Source organism: Mobula birostris, chromosome 14 (assembly GCF_030028105.1).
Source record: "Mobula birostris isolate sMobBir1 chromosome 14, sMobBir1.hap1, whole genome shotgun sequence".
Lineage (NCBI taxonomy): Eukaryota > Metazoa > Chordata > Chondrichthyes > Myliobatiformes > Myliobatidae > Mobula > Mobula birostris.
In genome coordinates this window covers 13469475-13487615 of record NC_092383.1, presented here as the reverse complement: position 1 = coordinate 13487615, position 18141 = coordinate 13469475, and the positions used below count along the sequence as shown (strand labels likewise).

General features: G+C 40.1%; 1 protein-coding gene across 2 annotated transcripts in view; it reads right to left on the bottom strand.

Annotated features, from left to right (window-relative positions):
- The window catches only part of acana (aggrecan a), a 115721-nt gene that overhangs the window by 18768 nt on the left and 78812 nt on the right, over nucleotides 1-18141 (bottom strand). Inside the window, exons 13-16 of one of the 2 annotated variants that reach the window (XM_072278109.1) lie at nucleotides 12512-12625; nucleotides 6663-6776; nucleotides 1757-1915; nucleotides 126-208 (exon numbers count right to left, since the gene is read on the bottom strand). In XM_072278109.1, coding sequence (XP_072134210.1) covers nucleotides 126-208; nucleotides 1757-1915; nucleotides 6663-6776; nucleotides 12512-12625 — 470 coding nt within the window. The remainder of the gene's footprint in view (nucleotides 1-125; nucleotides 209-1756; nucleotides 1916-6662; nucleotides 6777-12511; nucleotides 12626-18141) is intronic. The other variant, XM_072278110.1, reaches the window with a different exon arrangement.

The window sequence follows — 18141 nt, the reverse complement described above, 5'->3', positions numbered from 1 at the left end:
AATTTTGCTTTTCATTTCCACATGCTTCCTCGTTCTTACTTCTCCTGAGCTAACTTTTCTCAGGAAAGCTATGTTTTCTTTTGAAAAATAAAAGATGGCCAGGTGATCTGAGGCCAAAAACTCACCAGTGGGCTGGCATCTGTCCACCGGAAGTCTCCTTCTATTGTCTTATCATTCAGTCCAATCCATTGATAATCCTGGGCATAACCTGCAAGATGACAGTAAGAGGATCAGTGTCACTGGGAAAAGCTCTTGACAGAAGAAATGTCATGCAATTACTTGCAAAACCAAAATAAACAGCTGGTACACTGATATTTCTTGATGGTATCTGAGCTAGTATTTGATCAACTATAGCCATACAGCTCAATAATTCTACAGTTTTATGTATCGAAAGTTAGGCTAAATAGGCAAAACATCAGAGTACTAAGGAGGAAGAGAGGGGAGGTACATTATGGAACTGTTAGCAGTTGATAATTACACTCAAGTGTACATTCTCGGACCTCTGCTGCAGAAGCCCATCCACTTCAAGGTTTGATGTGCAGTGCTTTCAGAGATGCTCTTCTGCACACTACTGTTGTAACACGTGGGTATTTGAGTTACTGTCGCCTTCCTGTCAGCTTGAACCAGTCTGGTCATTCTCCTTGGAACCCTCTCATTGAAAAGGCATTTTCGCCCACAGAATTGCTGCTCTCTGGATGTTTTTTTGTTTGTTGTACCATCCTCTGTAAACTCTAGAGAAGCCTCTTTGTGAAGATCCCAGGAGATTAGCAATTCTGAGATACTCAAATCACTCTGTCTGACACCAACAATCATTTCACAGTCGAAGTCACTTAGATCACACTTCTTCCACATTCCGATGTTTGGTCTGAACCATTGAGCCTCCGGACCATGACTGCATTCTTTTGTGCATTGAGTTGCTGCCACATGTTTGGCTGATCAAATATTTGCATTAATGAGCAGATGTGCCTAATAAAGTAACCACTGAGTATATGTGTTTATAAGCAAAGACTGGAGGAACCAATAGGTTATGTTGAATATTATAACAGATTACAGCAAGGATGGTATATTGACGAGACCCGACGCAGAGTGGGAGACCGTTTTGCCAAGCACCTAGGCTCTGTCTGCCAGAAGAAACGGGATCTCCCAGTGGCCAGCCATTTTTATTCCACTTCCCATTCCCATTCTGATATGTCAGTCCATGCCCTCCTCCACTGTCGTGATGAGGCCACACTCAGATTGGAGGAACAACTCCTTATATTCCGTTTGAGTAGCGACCAACCCGATGGCATAAACATCGATTTCTTGAACTTCCGGTAATGCCCTCCTTCACCATTCCCCATCACCTTTTCCCTCTTCCACTTTATCTCCTTGCCTGCCCATCACCTCACTCTGGCGCCCCTCCCCTCTTTTGTTTCTTCCATGACCTTCTGCCCTCCCCTATCAGACTCTCCCTTCTCCAGCCCTGTATCTCTTTCACCAATCAACCTCCCAGCTCTTTACCTCACCCCTCCCTCCTCCGAGTTTCACCCATCACCTTGTGTTTCTCTCTCCACTCCCCCACCTTTTAAATCTACTCCTCATCTTTTTTTCTCCAAACCTGCCAAAGGGTCTCGGGCCGAGACGTCGACTGTACTTTTTTCCATAGACGCCGCCTGGCCTGCTGAGTTCCTCCAGCGTTCTGTGTGTGTTGCAGGGTGAAGTGATGTGACTGACCGTAACATAAAGAGTGATCCATATAACGATATCATATACTCACTGTTAACAAATGCCTGTTCCTCTGGAGTGACAAGGCTGGCCAGGTGGGCTCGATGCTTCCTGCACTGGTTCTCTGCTTCTTCCCAAGTCTGTCTGTCAACGAAGTGCTTGTAACAGTGACCCTGAAACTTAGCCCAACCAACTTCACACTTCTCCACATCTACAGAACAAAATTTGTCCATTACACACTGTTCATTAAAATCCTCCACTAGTGGGCTCAGCACCCGTCTGAAACATGATTCATGAATATGATATCAAAAATCAGAATAAGCAGATTATAACACATTTAAGATTTCAGAAACTCATTCCCTTAAACCCATGAAGATTTAAAACAGCGCCTTGAACAAAATCTTGCCTGTGCTGTCACCCATTAACTCATGTGCAGAGCAATGCAAATGTGGTAAAGTTTAAACACTGGTCCAAGTTGGACAATTGTCATGTGACTTGTGACATGTTAATTTGAGGTCTGTTCTTTTGAATGTTTTAGATATGACACATTTCACACCATTGCAATGTTAGCTCGTACTCAAACAAAGTACATAGAAGTGGCAGCACACTTCTTTGCTGCTGCACTGGACTTCATTTAACGTGCTCCTGCAGGAAGCTGATTTGTTATAGTGGCCTTGGCCTTCCAGTTCCCCTATATTTTCAAGTGGCATGCGCTTGGTGTGTGTATTGCAGTGAACTGGTGCAAATCCCTACCCTCTGAGCTCCTCTGTCAATGAGGCTCCTCAGATTCTCTGTACAGAGGGTCTCCCTGTGAAGTAGGAGGCAAGGGCAAGTGCTACAGCAGTTTGGCAGTGCCAGAGCTTGGCCTGCACAATGCTGGAGACCAGCAGTTCTTGTTCGGTGCTGCCATCTTCCTTGTGGTCTCCTCTTGGATGTGACGGAAGCTGCTGTACCTCCTCTACCACCATGCTTGTTATGGTAGAAAAATCCCTGGGCTGGGGAGAGCTGTGCAGACAAGCAAACAGTGGTGGAGATAACAGATTCCACCCCACCTTAGAGAGAGCGAAGGATGTGGGCAGCCTGTCATTGCAATTGGCTCTGTCAATCCCCCCATGTTTCAATGCTGAAGGGTCTTGACACTTGTCCCATTGCGACCCCCACCAGCCCTCACTGAGCTGTGAAGAATTCATTGCTGGTTTCACACCAGCTTCCTATCATTGTTAGTAATGCATCCCCGACATATAATACTCTAGTTACACTCCTTAATATTGATTCATTAATTCCTATTTTCCTGGAAACGCAACCCTAGAGCAAAACAAAGTATTAGAGCATCACGTTTCCCAGAATCATCTGCTTATTTAAATCAGCGTATGGAATGATATAAACCAACATCCCAATGAATGTGGAACACACTGGAGAAAGTTATTGTCAACAATGGAAAGGAGTTTAAAACTTCGAAGACATCATCAGATCAACAGTAATATATATTCAATTAACACCATAAACCAGGCAAACCTGCAATAATAGTTAAGATTAATGGCAGAATTTTCACCTTGATCTGGCCTCAGTTCGGACAACATAACGAGTTAAGGACAGCATTACCTGTTGCCCCTTGAACCCTGAAGCACTGAAAGGTGCGGTTTGTTTAATGAAAAGACCGCACTAAAATATTTATTTTGCTTGCACATGCTTGCTACATAGATCATATGACAGATCAAAATTGTGCCAGAAGATTAGATAAGTGGATGATCTGAAAGCTGACAATAGGTGGATATCTTCAGGAGATGGCAGAAAGAAACAGATTAATCATCAAACTGTGTTGTGTATTTAATATTTTAGTAATATTATAAATATATTGTTTGATTCAGCATTCTTGTTTGTTTATGTAATTCATTATGGGTTATGTGTAAAGATGAGTGAACAGCATACATCATGACACTATCACGTTATATGTGCACCCCTCACTTAAAGTAAACATGAAGTTAGATATGTTATTCCAGACATTTTACTTCAATTAGTCTTTATGTTTTGGCGTTACAAGACATAACAATCTGGGTATAAGATTCAAGCAAAATAAATTGATATTAACACCAAACAAGCTGTTGAAACCTTCATTCTTACAAACAGTATTATTGAAAGTAAAAAGGACAGAGGAAGATACACATCTTGTCATTAAATCTGTTGTAACATTAGGTATAGATGCCTATTATCTTCTTCAAACATAACTGTTAACCTTCTGAATTTACAATATTCCAGCACTAGTTCACAGCTGGAACTGTTCACAAAATATGAGCTCAATTGCTGTCCATAAAAATTGAGGGAAGCAACACAAGAGTGAACAATAATCTGTTGCCATTTCCTCCTACCAGCATAGCAAGTTTCAGTGCAGGGTTTATCAAGAAACCAAAGGTATCGTCCCAGACAGCGCTGGAGTAGAAACCACAGCAAGAGGATGAAAAACAGGAATGAAAACTGCCAGTCAAGCAGCATTTCAGGAGACAAAACTGTTCTGAGGAAAAGCCATCTACCTGAAATATTAATTCTGTTCCACAGATCCAGTCTATTACCATTTATATTTCTGTTTTTTAATTTCAGATTTTCTGTGTCTGCAGTGTTTTGCTTTTGCAAGATTAAGAATTGCCGTTGAATCATGGTGAAAATTTTGCCAAAGGGACTACAAGCAATATTAGATGGAAAAGAAGACAATTGTTATAAAGGTTCAAATTCTAAGCAGCTTTACAAAGATCTAGGTGATCTATGATAGTTTGGCCACAACACATGAAGTGGAAAATGAGACCTCTTATACTGAGGTTGGATCACAAGTGAAGATTTATCCTCGTGCCTCATATCAACATTATAGCACAGGTTCTATTGTCCGTCTGTAAGATTCTTAATTTCAATGAGCTAAAGTCTCTTTATTTAACCACTCTGCCAATGCTGACCAGGGAATTCATTCGCTTCAATTGAATGGGAGTCCCTCTCCTGACATACATCCTGAGCTGAGGCATCTTGTTAATACCCGGCTAACAGCCTGGACTCTAAACTAACTTAAACTTCAGATTAACCAGCTCACCAAAATAAAATCAAATGTTTTTGATAAGGTCGATACCAAGTTAGAGAGGCAATGGAAAGTGGAACTCACAACCCATAGGACTGTTGATTGTAAACTTCCATTATTGTAAACTTTATTAAAGTTATTCATATATCTAACCCATACTCTGGATTTCTGTTCCAGTGAAAGTTTCAGTTAATATGGCATTGAATGTGGGCTTAGTTGTTAATTTATGGCTAAAGTAAGCGTTCAATCTTTTATCATGAATTTGTTAATTCAAGAGCTGAAGCAAAAGGGTATTGTGAGATGAAAATCCCAGTTTACAAGGTATGAATTCCATAGCAATAAGAGAGATAACTTTGGAATATCAATAATGACAATAATTATGAGGTTGGATACAGTTTTTAAACAGGGGTTCACTGGATCACTGACACCATCTGACACAACATTTTGTTCCCCTTTCTTTCAACCCTACTCATCCATGATAATCAGATGACCATTCTTTATACCTGCAGCCTTTGGTAATCTCAGCTGAGCCCAACCTCATAACATGTGGATGTGTGTTCTTTTTAGCATTATAGCTTCTCTCTATGTGTGGAATTTGGCAGAACAACTCTGGTCATATGGTAGTTTGGTCTGAACAGAGAAACTTGGCCTCTTTGTTTATCATTTCTTTTATGTCATACCAAAAATACAAATGGGAGCCGAAGTACCATTGTGGTTAGCGCAATGCTATTACAGCTCAAGACCTTCTTGACTTTACAGTTCAATTCCAAACTCCAGCATTTTGTGTGTGTTGTTTGGCAATGAGGCATTCATCTTGTCTGAACTAAATAAAGATTGGACAATATCCCCAATGTCTAATCAATCTTCATCAGGGAAATGGATTACTGCACAGAATTACTAGATTTATTGAAGTCTGAGAATGGGAATTTACTATAATGTTTCGGATTCCCTTGGGTCACACATAATACTTTACACTATAAAGGTGATTGCAAAGGGTCTTTGCTCCCACCAGATCCCCGCTGACAGGTTAAAAACAAACGTGATGCAGTACAGGCCCATAAATAACAATTTGATTCCAGGTTTTATCTGCTGCATTTTTTCCAACTCTGAGGATCTCAGTTTGGGCATTTCTGGAGAATTGGCTCAGCACGCCTGGTCAGAAAAGGAAAGCAAAGAAAATATCAAGTATGTAAAATGGTCACAGCTGGCAACAGAAAGATGAAGAAGAAAGCATGAATCAGTATCCTCAGGAGAGAGTGGGGAAAATGTATATTGGAACTGAGGAGAGTGGAGATGCAGACTTAAGGTACACTAACTTATCTCCTTGATGGTCCACTCAGCTTGATTTTCCTTCTGGAAAAATTTACCAATAAAATCGTCAGAAATTCATGAATCTGGGAGTCAGACCATTCTTCATTGCTTTCTCATTAGCCCAATGCTTGAACCTTGGCTGATGTGCTTGAAAACTTGGCTATAGTTAGTTGGCTATATTAATCACCATGCGAAAACTAATTTCTTACAAGTTCAAACGTTATCAGTAGCTTATAATAATGTTTAAGGTGAAACTTCTTATTTGGATAGAACAGAGTCTCACAGAGTAGTCTTTAGATGTTAGTGGGCCTATCTTTTTGGCAGGGTATTGCCTTCATGGGAAAGAGAGGAAGGGTTCCTTGCAGTGAATAGAACCATCTAGTACATTGAGAAGTTTGAGTGATTATTATCATTGTTGTGCACAAACTATCAGAAAAATCACTGTCGAGTCCCTAAGAATGAAAGAGACGGTTAATCTGAAACAAAAAGAAATACAATGAAAAGTCAAACCCAGAACAAGTTGCCCTCACGAAGTTGGGCTAGTGGTTGTAAGCTGTTAGTAGAATTAGCTGAAGCCTCTTTCTCGTACCAATTTCACAGAGGTCCCCTCCATAGCTGGGTAGGCACAAGCATTTGAAAGAGTCGATGCCATCGATACAGGTAGCTCCATTCTGACAAGGGCTCGAGTGGCACTCGTCAATGTCTGCAAGAAATCAAGTTCTGCCATTAGGATTTCAAGCAGGGAATTCTTCGACAGGGATGGGCGAAAGAGAAAGAGAAAGGGGCTTCCTCTGTACACTTATTCTGGAGGCATCCATTTGCAGTCATGAGTGATGTTTTAGCCAGAGATACGTACTGAACAATTTAAACCTGACTATTTGCTTGAGGGAACCTCTGAATGGAAATGTTACCATTATCAGCTGGTAATCACTTCCTTTATTTATCTTTCCACCCAGTTCCCTATTTTTATTCTCATCTTGCTTCAGTTACGCTTGCCTGTTTACCTCCTAGGAATGTGAATTAAGGATTTTAGAACCCAAGTAGGGTGATAGAAAAGTTTTCCCTGGAATAAGGGTCCCATGTTCTCCACTGGAATATTCACTTGGAATGACCTGTAACCACATATTTTGGAACTTTCAGGTGAAGTTACTGCATGCTATTAACAAAATAGGTCTGAGCCCACTAATTCAATCAATGTGGAGTGGGACCATTTCAGAGCAACTTGTTCAGTCTAGTTGCCAGTTGGATTTTGTAAAAGTAATGCATAGTCTTGAATATCAGCATCCTTAAATTCAGAAGGATCTAAATATCTAAAATTATAAAACAGAACAGAGTTCTGAATTTATCAAGATAAGGAATGCAATTGGGGAAGATGTAATCTGTATTTTTTATGGAGAGTAAGCACAGGCATAACGGGACAAAAGATTGTCTTTTCTATTGAATGTTTGTCTACTTGAGGCAGTATTAACTTTTCCTCAGTCAATGGCTAGGCCAAGTCAAATTCCCTCTACAATGCTTCAGGCTTGTGCATCATGACCTTTTGTGGAAGAATGACCCTTTGATCAGCCAACCAGTCAGTGGCTGTGTGTAAACTGCCAATTTATAGCCAATTAGTAATGAAGAAACTTTCATTGCATGGGATCTGAGAGGAAAGGTTGATATTTGGAATGTGATGCAAGAGAAATAAGTGGAGTCAGATGCAATTTTAAGAGACCTTTCGATAGACATCTCTTTGGACATAACTCTGCAAACAGTGTCCATTTGGAGTTGTTTTACAATAATCCATCAGCAAAGAAATTACTGAATGTAACTATCCAGATTCATTCACTGGAGAAAGATACCTAAGACAACTAGCATTTGTAGAATTGTTGCATAAATTAGGATTCCTGATTCAAGGAATTGAAAGCAAAAACAAAACATTTTAATCATTGGAAATAATTGGGATTTTTAGGTGAACGTGTTTAAAGGCATAATCGTGCTTTGTTTGGATGAAGATTGAAGTGCTGGGCTGTATTGGAGAGGTTGGGTACAGCCCGAATTGAGGTGGCAGGGTACAGGCCCCAGTGCATAGCAAAGCGACTGAATCTGATGTTTGGATGATGACTTAGGTGCTGGGCCAGATTGAAAAGGTCAGGGTGTTAGGGCCTGAAGTGAGGGATGGAATAGTTAATTTCACTGCTCCGCTAAGGGTCTGGAGATGGACTCTGTGGTCTTTAGTTCAGAACACTATTCTTTTTGCATTTACTGTTTGCATGATTTGTTTTTTTTTCCTTTCTGCACATTGGGAGTTTGATGGTCCTCTTCTTTTTTTTATGGGTTCTTTTAGATTTCCTTGTTTTGTGTCTGCCTGTCTGGAGATGAATCTCAAGGTTGTATAATCTATACATACTTTGATAATAAGTATATTTTGAACCTTGACCTTTGAACTTTTTAACCATCTAACTTGTAGCTAAATAGTCTATTTTTGTCTTGTTTATGTTCTTAAAGCTACAGTCAACATGCATCTTTTCAGCAGCATCATCACACATGGCTCAAGATGGAGGTCTGTAGAAAAGTATACAAGTGTCCCCCTTTCATTAGTACCTGCTAAAAGCAGAGTGTTACAGTGCTGCGAGAGTTTAAGGCTACAGAAGGTTGGATCAGGAGCATAAATAGTATTCAAAATGGCGTCTAGGTCACTCAGGCTTCATGACTCTGAGAGGTAAATGCGGTAGCTGACTTTAGACTGCGGCAGAGCAACACTGTCTAAAACTGTAAATTTTCAGTGTCTAAATGAAACAACCTCTCAAGACTGAATGCAAATGTTTTGTACAGATAGAGCAAAATAACTGTTGAATAAACTAGCAAAAGAGTTAGTATCTACAAATACCAGAGCAATACATTTTTCTTTGCAAATGAGGGCAAAGAATCAAATAATTTAATGAGATCTAATCTTCCAGTGTGACAATTGCATTAGAGTTGAATTGACAACAACATAGAATCTTATGATTGAAACCATTAGGTACTGCAGGCAACCCACATTTCCATTTCACACAAAACTTTGTGTCTTATCCTGTAAAAGAACATCTCTAGATGCAGATATAAGACATCTTCATAACTTAATGCAAAGGAATCTGATTGCAGTGGGAAATCCCAATTTTTTTCCTAAAAATAAGATGGAGGTTAGACTTTCATTCTTCAACCACCAGTTTTAGACTAACTTCACCTGTGCTTCTCATTCATCGAAACAGCTTCATCTTCATTGTGCAATGGGTATGCACAAAATAATACCATGGTATTGCTTGTGTGCAACGCAAATAAGTTGGAAACGATGAGCACTGATTCCTCCTTCTCTCTTAATCAAAAGCTTTGCTGGACATTGCATCGTGATGCAAAACACAAAAAGATCATTCCTGAATTCTCAGTAGCACCAATCTGATCAGCCAGGAGTGCAGGAATTATTGCGGTTCTAGGTATCCATTCCTTTTGACTTTTAAGTATTCAATGCATCTACAGAACAGTGTTTTGGTATTGCAATCTGCAGTGTGTGCACTCTGAAGAAGTTTTGTAAACAGTGAAATTCAAGTTGCTATTTTATGAGTTTCCTATACAGTTTGGGTAAATCTATCCAGAATGATCAAAGAGAGCTGTGACTCAAAGTAAACATCAGTGTTAATCATCAATTGCATGTAATTCTGCTATTAATGTGTTGCTGTTGGAGTAGAATATTTTAAACTCTTTCCATTTGATTTGCATTTTATATTTTGTGACACAGCAACTTGCAAAATCAATGTAAAGGAATTGTTGATATTACCAAGAGTCTTAGCCAATAGTTCAGCTGCTGCTGGGATAGAAAATTTAATACACTCCACCCCTTTGCTCAGATGTTCTATTGTCATGGACCTGTTTTGTGTTGGTGTATGCTGCTATGTCTTTAATGGCATTGGCAAGAATGGAACACAGAACACAGAACTTAGAAGAGAACAACACTGAAACAGGCCATTCAGCTCAAAATGTTGTGCAAACCAGCTAAAAAGTAAATTAAAAAAAACTCAAACACTAATCCCTCCTACCTACACAATGTCCATTATCTCTCCATCTTCCTTAATCCAAGTGCCCATCCAAACATCTCTTAAAATGGTGACTTATAGCAACAAGAACAAACTGGATTCTGTGGCTTCCATAATTATATTAATTATTTGGATATTTATTCCTTGTTTAGTGTCCATATGGGGCCCAAGATTTAACTCTTGGGTAAAATGTTTCCAAGAAAACCATTGGGAAATTTGCCACTGAGTTGGATTGTTATGGTGATTTCCAGTGTTGAGCATCTTACAAAGGGTAACAGGTTGGAGAGAACTCCCCAGGTTCACTTACCCTGGACCACACACTGCCCACTGGCTTCCAGTGTGGTGAAATGCTCTTGTAAACAGACAATTAATTTGCACCACAATAACTTGCAGTTTGTTCAAGGTACTATGGCCCACTTACTTACCCACATTCAATAGGAAATAAAAAGATTGGTGGTAAGAGCATGAAAGGTATGAAGTTCAAATTACCCAAGCAAGTCAATGTTGACAGCGACACTCAACAGCACCATGACAGGCAAAACACAAACTCTCTTTACCACTTCTGTTTTCGCTGAGAGTCTGGCCTCTCGCTTGTGATGTTTTCTGGGGCTAGCCTCTTCTATAGTCAATGGGAGGGGAATGGAATGCTTGTGATGAGAAAGGATGACAACAGACCATCTACAAATGGTACCTCGTAATATGAAATAGTAACTTCGAACAGCACCAAGATCCTTGAATATTGTATCTCTCAAGGCAGAACTGAATCAGTCACAAACTGCATTGAGCTGGACAATTAACCCATGTCTTGCTTACACTTCAGAAAAGCAAAATGATTAAACTTTGGTAATAAAAAGATTCATTGAGAACAACAGACATCCAGACAGAAACAAATGGAGTTATTGTATTCTTCAACACACCAATCAAGTGATGGCCCTTGGAAGGAGTAAATAGAAATACACAATACAAAATGATTGGCAAATTTATTTTATTTTCACTGATATTCTCTTACGATCACTTTGATTCTTTTTTGCTTTTGTTCTTCCGATGATCCCGATGTTTATAATATGACAAAGTGCTGAGAACTAATCTAATGGCTCACAGCTTGGTGTTAGGAACATTTCACTTTAATCCATCTGGGGCTTGGCACAAGGTTTGGTGCAAGTCCAGTACCTTAAGAATATGTCTGTTGACTTCCTCATCCGGTAATGTTCTTTACAATGATGGTGTAATTTTACTTTGAAATCTGCAAACTCTTCTTGATGCATGAAGATGAGAATGTGGCTGTCTTTTTCTGAGAATACTTTGATATTTCCAAAGGGTATGCCAGTAGGGTTATTAAGACGCCTGCTGTTCATATGGAAATCCTGGAATGTATCTATAATGGAAATGTATACATTCAGGTTGCTTCCCCTCCCTGTCACTCTGTCTCTTCACTTGGTAAACTGCAGGGGTTCCTAACCTGAGGTCGATGGACCCCTCGGTTAATGGTAGGGGTCCAGGGCAGAATAAAGGTTGGGAACCCCTGGTATAGAGATATAATATAGAATCTGAAGTAATCGTTAAATATTTTGAACAGGCTGGAATTCTTCAGCAAATGGAAGTTGATAGTTTTGTGTCACTGTCTTGTAGCCAAGGTGAGAATCATTCGAGGTTATTACACTGGAGATATTGAACACTTTAACATCTATTTATTCATCCTGTAACCTCCTCCAGCTTTCCAGAAAATTCATGTTCCTTCATTTCAGTATCTTACTCAGTTCTGAATTCAATTCTTATGGCCATTGGTGGCCATGCCTTTGGCTGTTAAGCTCAAGAAATTCCCCCCTCACTCCCGCTCCACAGTCCACTCTGTTCTCTACATGTACTCCTTAAAACCTACCTGTTTGACAGACTTTGGTCATGTGCTTATGTGACTCGTTTTCTCAAGATATTGTGATTCACCTGATGTTATATAAGAACGAGTTGGTTTTGTTGTATCTGGTCCTGTATGTTTCTTTCAAGACTCAGAAGCCTAAACTCCTTCAGAACAAACTTACATCCATGAATACCTTCAGATTTGGAGAATCTCTGATGTTTAGAAGCGGTAAGAAATATTGTCTACACAATTCATTCATTTATAGATGAGAAAGTGCATCAAGTGCAATCAATAAGCAAACCCAATAAGTAAAGTTCAATATTATAGATACACAAAGTCACATAGAATTGAAACAGGTTCTTTGCCCCACCGTATTCATTCTGCCTGTTAAATCTATCAACACAAATCCCTTTTACCCACAAGCTGGACTTTGCATCTTGATAGAACTTAAATTAAATGCCGTGAAAAGCCGTCCTGCATGGGATTGAACAGTCTTCCCAGTTGGCTATATAGCAAAATAATTGGCTCACGTACCTATTTCACAATGTTTGCCTATCCATCCAGTTGGACATTTACAAACAAAGGTGTCGTTTCTCACCACACACGTTCCTGGACCACAGGGGCTGTCTTGGCATGGATCATGGACAACTATGGAGAAACCATTAAAATTACAGAGTGACACAGGTACTTAATATTGACACAAGCAATACTAAACATCTAAAGAACTATTCATCAATGAAGTTAAAATACACTTACAAGCAGTCTCTTTTTGTGCATGATGCTTCTTTCCAGAATTTTACTTTTTAAGATGAGTTGATCAAAATTTTCAGTAACATTAGAGCATAAGACTAGAAGACATAGGAGCAAAATTAGGCCATTCAGCCCATTGAATCTGCTCCACCATTCCATCATGGCTGATTTATTATTTCCTTCAACCTTATTTTCCTGCCTCCCACCATAATCTTTGATGGCTTTACTAATCAAAAACCTATCAACCACTATTTTAAATATACCCAATGACTTGACCTGCACAGCTGTACGTGGCAAAGAATTCCATACATTCATCACCCTCCGGCTAAAGAAATTCCTCCATATCGCTGTTCTAAAGTGACGTCCTTTTCTCAGAGGCTGTACCCTCCGTCCTAGACTTACCCACTATAAGAAACATCCTCTACAGATCCACTCTATCTAGGTCTTTCAATATTTGGCAGGTTCCAATAAGATTCCTCCCCCCACCCCCCCATTCATCTAAACATCAGTGAATACATGCACAGAGACATCAAATGCTCTAAAAACATTTTTAAAAATCTGTGTGAAATTTTCCAAAAAGTGTTTTTTTTAAACGTATGCCCAATTTGGAATGGTTAAGTGCTTAGTAAATGCAGTACAAAGCACTTGAATGCCACTCCCTAAATTACAAGCTCAATGCCCAGGTTTGGATCTTACAGCAGCTCCTTATTCTCAAATATGGAACTTTGGGAATCCTTATTTAGGCCGCTGGTGATCAAACTTCTGGTAAAATAAGATGGATTTCTTTAGGGGAGGTAAAAATCAATATTAATCTAGCCTATCTTCCTTGGAGGAAATCTCCACAGAAAAAGATAGTATGAGTCATCCCTTTCGAACAGTGGAGAGGAATTTCTTCCTCTAAGGGTGGCGAAACTGTGGAATGCATTGCCACAGATGGCCGTGGGGACCGATATCATTAGGAATATTTAAAGCAGAGGTTAATTGATTCTTGATCAGTAAAGGTGTCAAAGGTTATGAGGAGAACACAGGAGAATGGGGTTGAGAGGGTAATAAAGCAGTCATGAGTGGCAGGGAAACATAGAAACATATGTAAGGGGTTTTCTTCTTTTATGTTACTGCGGAGGCTAATTAAAATGGCTTCTTTGTTATGTTAAATGCTGAGGAAGTCTCAAGCTAGACATTTGCTTGGGTTAATACAGATAGCAGTGTGCTATTAACCAATTGGGATAGTTGTTATGATTTTGGTGTATCTGGAAGATTTGTATGCGCGGGGTTTTGGGGGAGAAGGCGGGAGAGGGGGACAGAGGATGAACCAGGTGCTGTGAGTCCGTTAACGGGGTCGGACCCTGAGGAGGGCGTTCGGCAAGGAGACGGAGATGGACTCGTGTGGAGCGTCTGGTTGACCACCGTTGTTGGTCCCAGGCAGCTGGTCGAGGTGGTCTGAGGGGTCGCAGGGTGAAGAAGAAGGGTCCTGAGCTCCAACTGTTTGTGCACGAAGAGATTGAACTTTGATAAATGTGGCGCCTTTTATCTTCCTTTTATATTTTATTCTCTCTTAATTATATAGTTCCAGTAATATCTATAAACTGTAAGTCATTTAATTGTATCTAGTGTATTGTCTGTTATTTGGGTGGGGTGGGGTACATCACACAGCATCCACACAAACTAATTACCCAGCTTGGCGGGGCCGAGAGCTGTTTCCCTGGACGACAGTGAGCCGAGTGACCCTGAGAGTGGACAGGGGGGCTACACATAAAAAACTTACAGCACAATACAGGCCCTTCAGCCCACAAAGTTGTGCCGAACATGTCCCTACCTTAGAAATTACTAGGCTTACCTATAGCCCTCTATTTTTCTAAGCTCCATGTACCTATCCAAAAGTCTCTTAAAAGACCAAAATGTTTAATGCTTTTAGAGCATTTGATGTCTCAGGGCATGTACTCACTGACGTTTAGATGAATGGGGAGTGGGGGGGGGGTGGTGGTATCTTACTGGAACCTGCCAAATATCGAAAGACCTAGATAGAGTGGATCTGCAGAGGATGTTTCCTATAGTCTCTATTGTATCCACTTCCACCACCGTTGCCGGCAACCCATTCCATGCACTCACCACTCTCTGAGTAAAAGACTTACCCCTGACATCTTTTCTGTGCCTACTCCCCAACACCTTAAACCTGTGGCAACCATTTCAGCCCTGGGAAAAGGCCTCTAACTATCCATACGATCAATGCCTCTCATCATCTTATACACTGAAGACTCAATGGGCCAATTCTTATAGCCTTATGGTCTAATGGAGATCTATAAATAATGTGCAAGTCTTGAGTTGGCATGGTGGCACTGTTCTCAGATAAAACTTTATAAAATTTAGGCATTTGTATGACCTGATGATCCAGAAATCAAAGATCAATGCTTTGGAAAAGTAGTACAGTATGTGAGATAACATTCTTCTGTGTGAGTGAAGCGAACAACATTGATGAAAGTACGGGATATGACCAGAACCTTGAATCCATCTGAGGAAAATATAGCCATGAGCATGCAGTGTATGCTATAGCAGTGAATATTTTCCATATTTCCCTACCATTAAGGAGGCTATTTGGTCCATGGAATTTATTCTGGCTCTCAGTGCAATCCCATCAGTCCAATCCATTCTCTATGTCCTTGTAACCTCTTCTCAGGTCCTCTGCCTCCTAATTCTCCTGCCCTCACCTATACTAGGGGAATTTTTACAGAGGACAGTTGATCTGCCGACTATCCGACCTACCAATCATACGGCAGGTGAAACCAGAGTATTGATTGAATAACCACCTGTTTACAGAGGAGGAATGTGCAAACTGCACCCGAGGCCAGGATTGAACTAAGGACACTGAAGCTTTCAGCAGTACTATGCCAACCCTGGTGCTTCAGGAAATTGGTACAGGGCTTTAAGATGGGAGCAAAGATTGCTCACTAGAATAAAATAGTGGGACTACAAGGAAAAAGCTAAACAATGTGTAGGCGGTCGTGATCTCCATTGAAGCTAGATTTAAATGCTGAAATTCCCTATCCAATAACATAAGTGAAAGTGTTTTCTTCAGAACGATGGCAGAAAATGATTCAGATTCTGATCTTTCTCAGTAACATTCAGGGTTGGACACACCGAACAAAAAATGTTGGAGGAGATTGAAACAGATCTTTTAATGCCAACTGGCAGCCAAGTGTAGGAGATCAACTAACCACAAGCGTGTTCCTCAGGAGTATTCTGCATATCCAACCCAATCAATTATTTAATAAGTAATAAAAACTTCTATACAGAGAAGCAATTGATCAAGCACCCCATTCAAATATGTATTCTCAGCATGATATAACTGTCAGCAACTCAGCTGTAAATTTGTTAATCCAGAATGTAAACACGAGGTGAAAAGGATGATAAAGAACCGCAGATGCAGAAAACCTGAAATCAAAGCAGATGACAGTGGAAGCACTCAGCAGGTCAGGCAGCATCTTTAATGTTCAAAGTTCAAAATAAGTTTATTATCAAAGTATGTATATTCCACCATATACTACTCTGAGATTCATTTTCTTGCAGGCATTCACCATAGAACAAAGAAATACAATAGAATCAATGAAAAAAAATACACACAAAGACTGACAACCAATAAGCAAAAGGAAACAAAGCATTTTTTGGAGAAAGTATAAATTAATGTCACAGGTTAATGACCTTCCCTTGCAAATGGGAAATTTTAGAAAACCGGTGTGTTTAAGCTTGCCGAATTTGTTTTGAGTGGATGGTGGAATGGAGACACAGTAGTTTTGTTCCATTGTAGTCAATCCTAAGGCCATTGCGAATGCAATGTTCTGCCACTGCCAACAGCACAGGAGGAGTATCAGTTTGGGTTACCCGGAGGAATTGGTGGTCGCAGGACATTGCATTTGCAGAGGGCATAGGATTGACTTTGATGGCACAAAGCTACTGTGCCATACCAGTGGCTGTTGGGACCGCCTGTTAATGGAAGCCATTGAAATAAAACTAGAGGAAATTTTTTTTTTTATCAAAGGTGAAAGTCTTGCTTGAAGAAACAACTGGAATTCGATTGTGAGCAAGGTTTGGAGAACAGACACCTGATTGGATGAGGACTAACCAATCTGGAGGCACGGACTACAGGAGTATAAATACCACTGGGCTAGTCATGCCCAAGCATCAACCCTGATGAAGCTGGTAGAGTTTGCAATCAAAATGCCGGTTATTACCATATTTGTACCTGGCTGGAAGCCTGAGAAGAGTTTATTTGTCATATACACCCGGAAAGCATCAGATCCTTTTTCACTAGATTAATTGCTTTGACATAACACCCATCCCACCCCCCCCTCCACATCTCATTTTCTACAATATCTGATTTTTTCCAATTCTGAAGAAAGAGCATTGACCTGAGACATTAACCCTTTCTCTCTGCACAGATGCAACCTACCTCGTTGGTTATTTCCAGAATTTTCTGACTTTATTACTGAACCAAAAAATGCCCTCTTTAAGATTGAAACTATTCTTGCAAAATTGGCATCAAGCTCTCAACGCTGATGTATGTAGTTCAAAGCTACATGCCAAATCCTGGATGTCCACATCTCTGAAGATTTGTCCTTGGCCCAACATTTTGATGCAATTACAAAGAAGGCACGACAGCAGCTATATTTCATTAGGAGTTTGTGGAGACTTGCTGTGTAACTGAAGACACAAAAATTTCTGCAGGTGTATGGTGGAGAACATTCTAACTGGTTACATCAACCATCTGGTGTAGAGGGGCCACTGCACAGAAATAAAAAATCTGCAGGAAGTTGTAAACTCAGCCAGCTCCATCATGGGTACTAGTCCCCCCCAGTATCCAGGACAACTTCAAAAGGCAATGCCTCAAAAAGGAGTCAATCATCAGTAAGGACCCCCATCACACAGGACATGCCCTCGTCTCATTTCTCCCATCAACTGAAGACCCACACTCAGCTTTTCAGGAACAGCTTCTTCCTCCTCACCATCAGATCTTGGAATGGACAATGAGCCTATGTACACTACTTCACATTTTTTGCTCTCTTTTTGCACTATATATTTAATTCAATTTCTCCTATATATTTTGTGTTGTAATTTATGATATTTAATTGTGTGTTCCAATGTACTGCTGCTTCAAAACAGCGGATTTGATTTCACAATCTATGCCATGGGTATCAAACCGAATTCTGAGTAAACACCTTCATGCATTTCTTACTAGTATCCTGTGACACAGTCAGAAAAATTAAAGGTTTATAGTCAGTATTTTATGAAGCATATTACTACTCCAAAAACAAATTACTTACTCAGACTCAGTCACTGGGTATATTTAAAGTGGAAGTTGTTAGGTTCTTGATTAGTAAGGGTGTCAAAGTTTATGGGAAGAAGGAAGGAGAGTAGGTCTG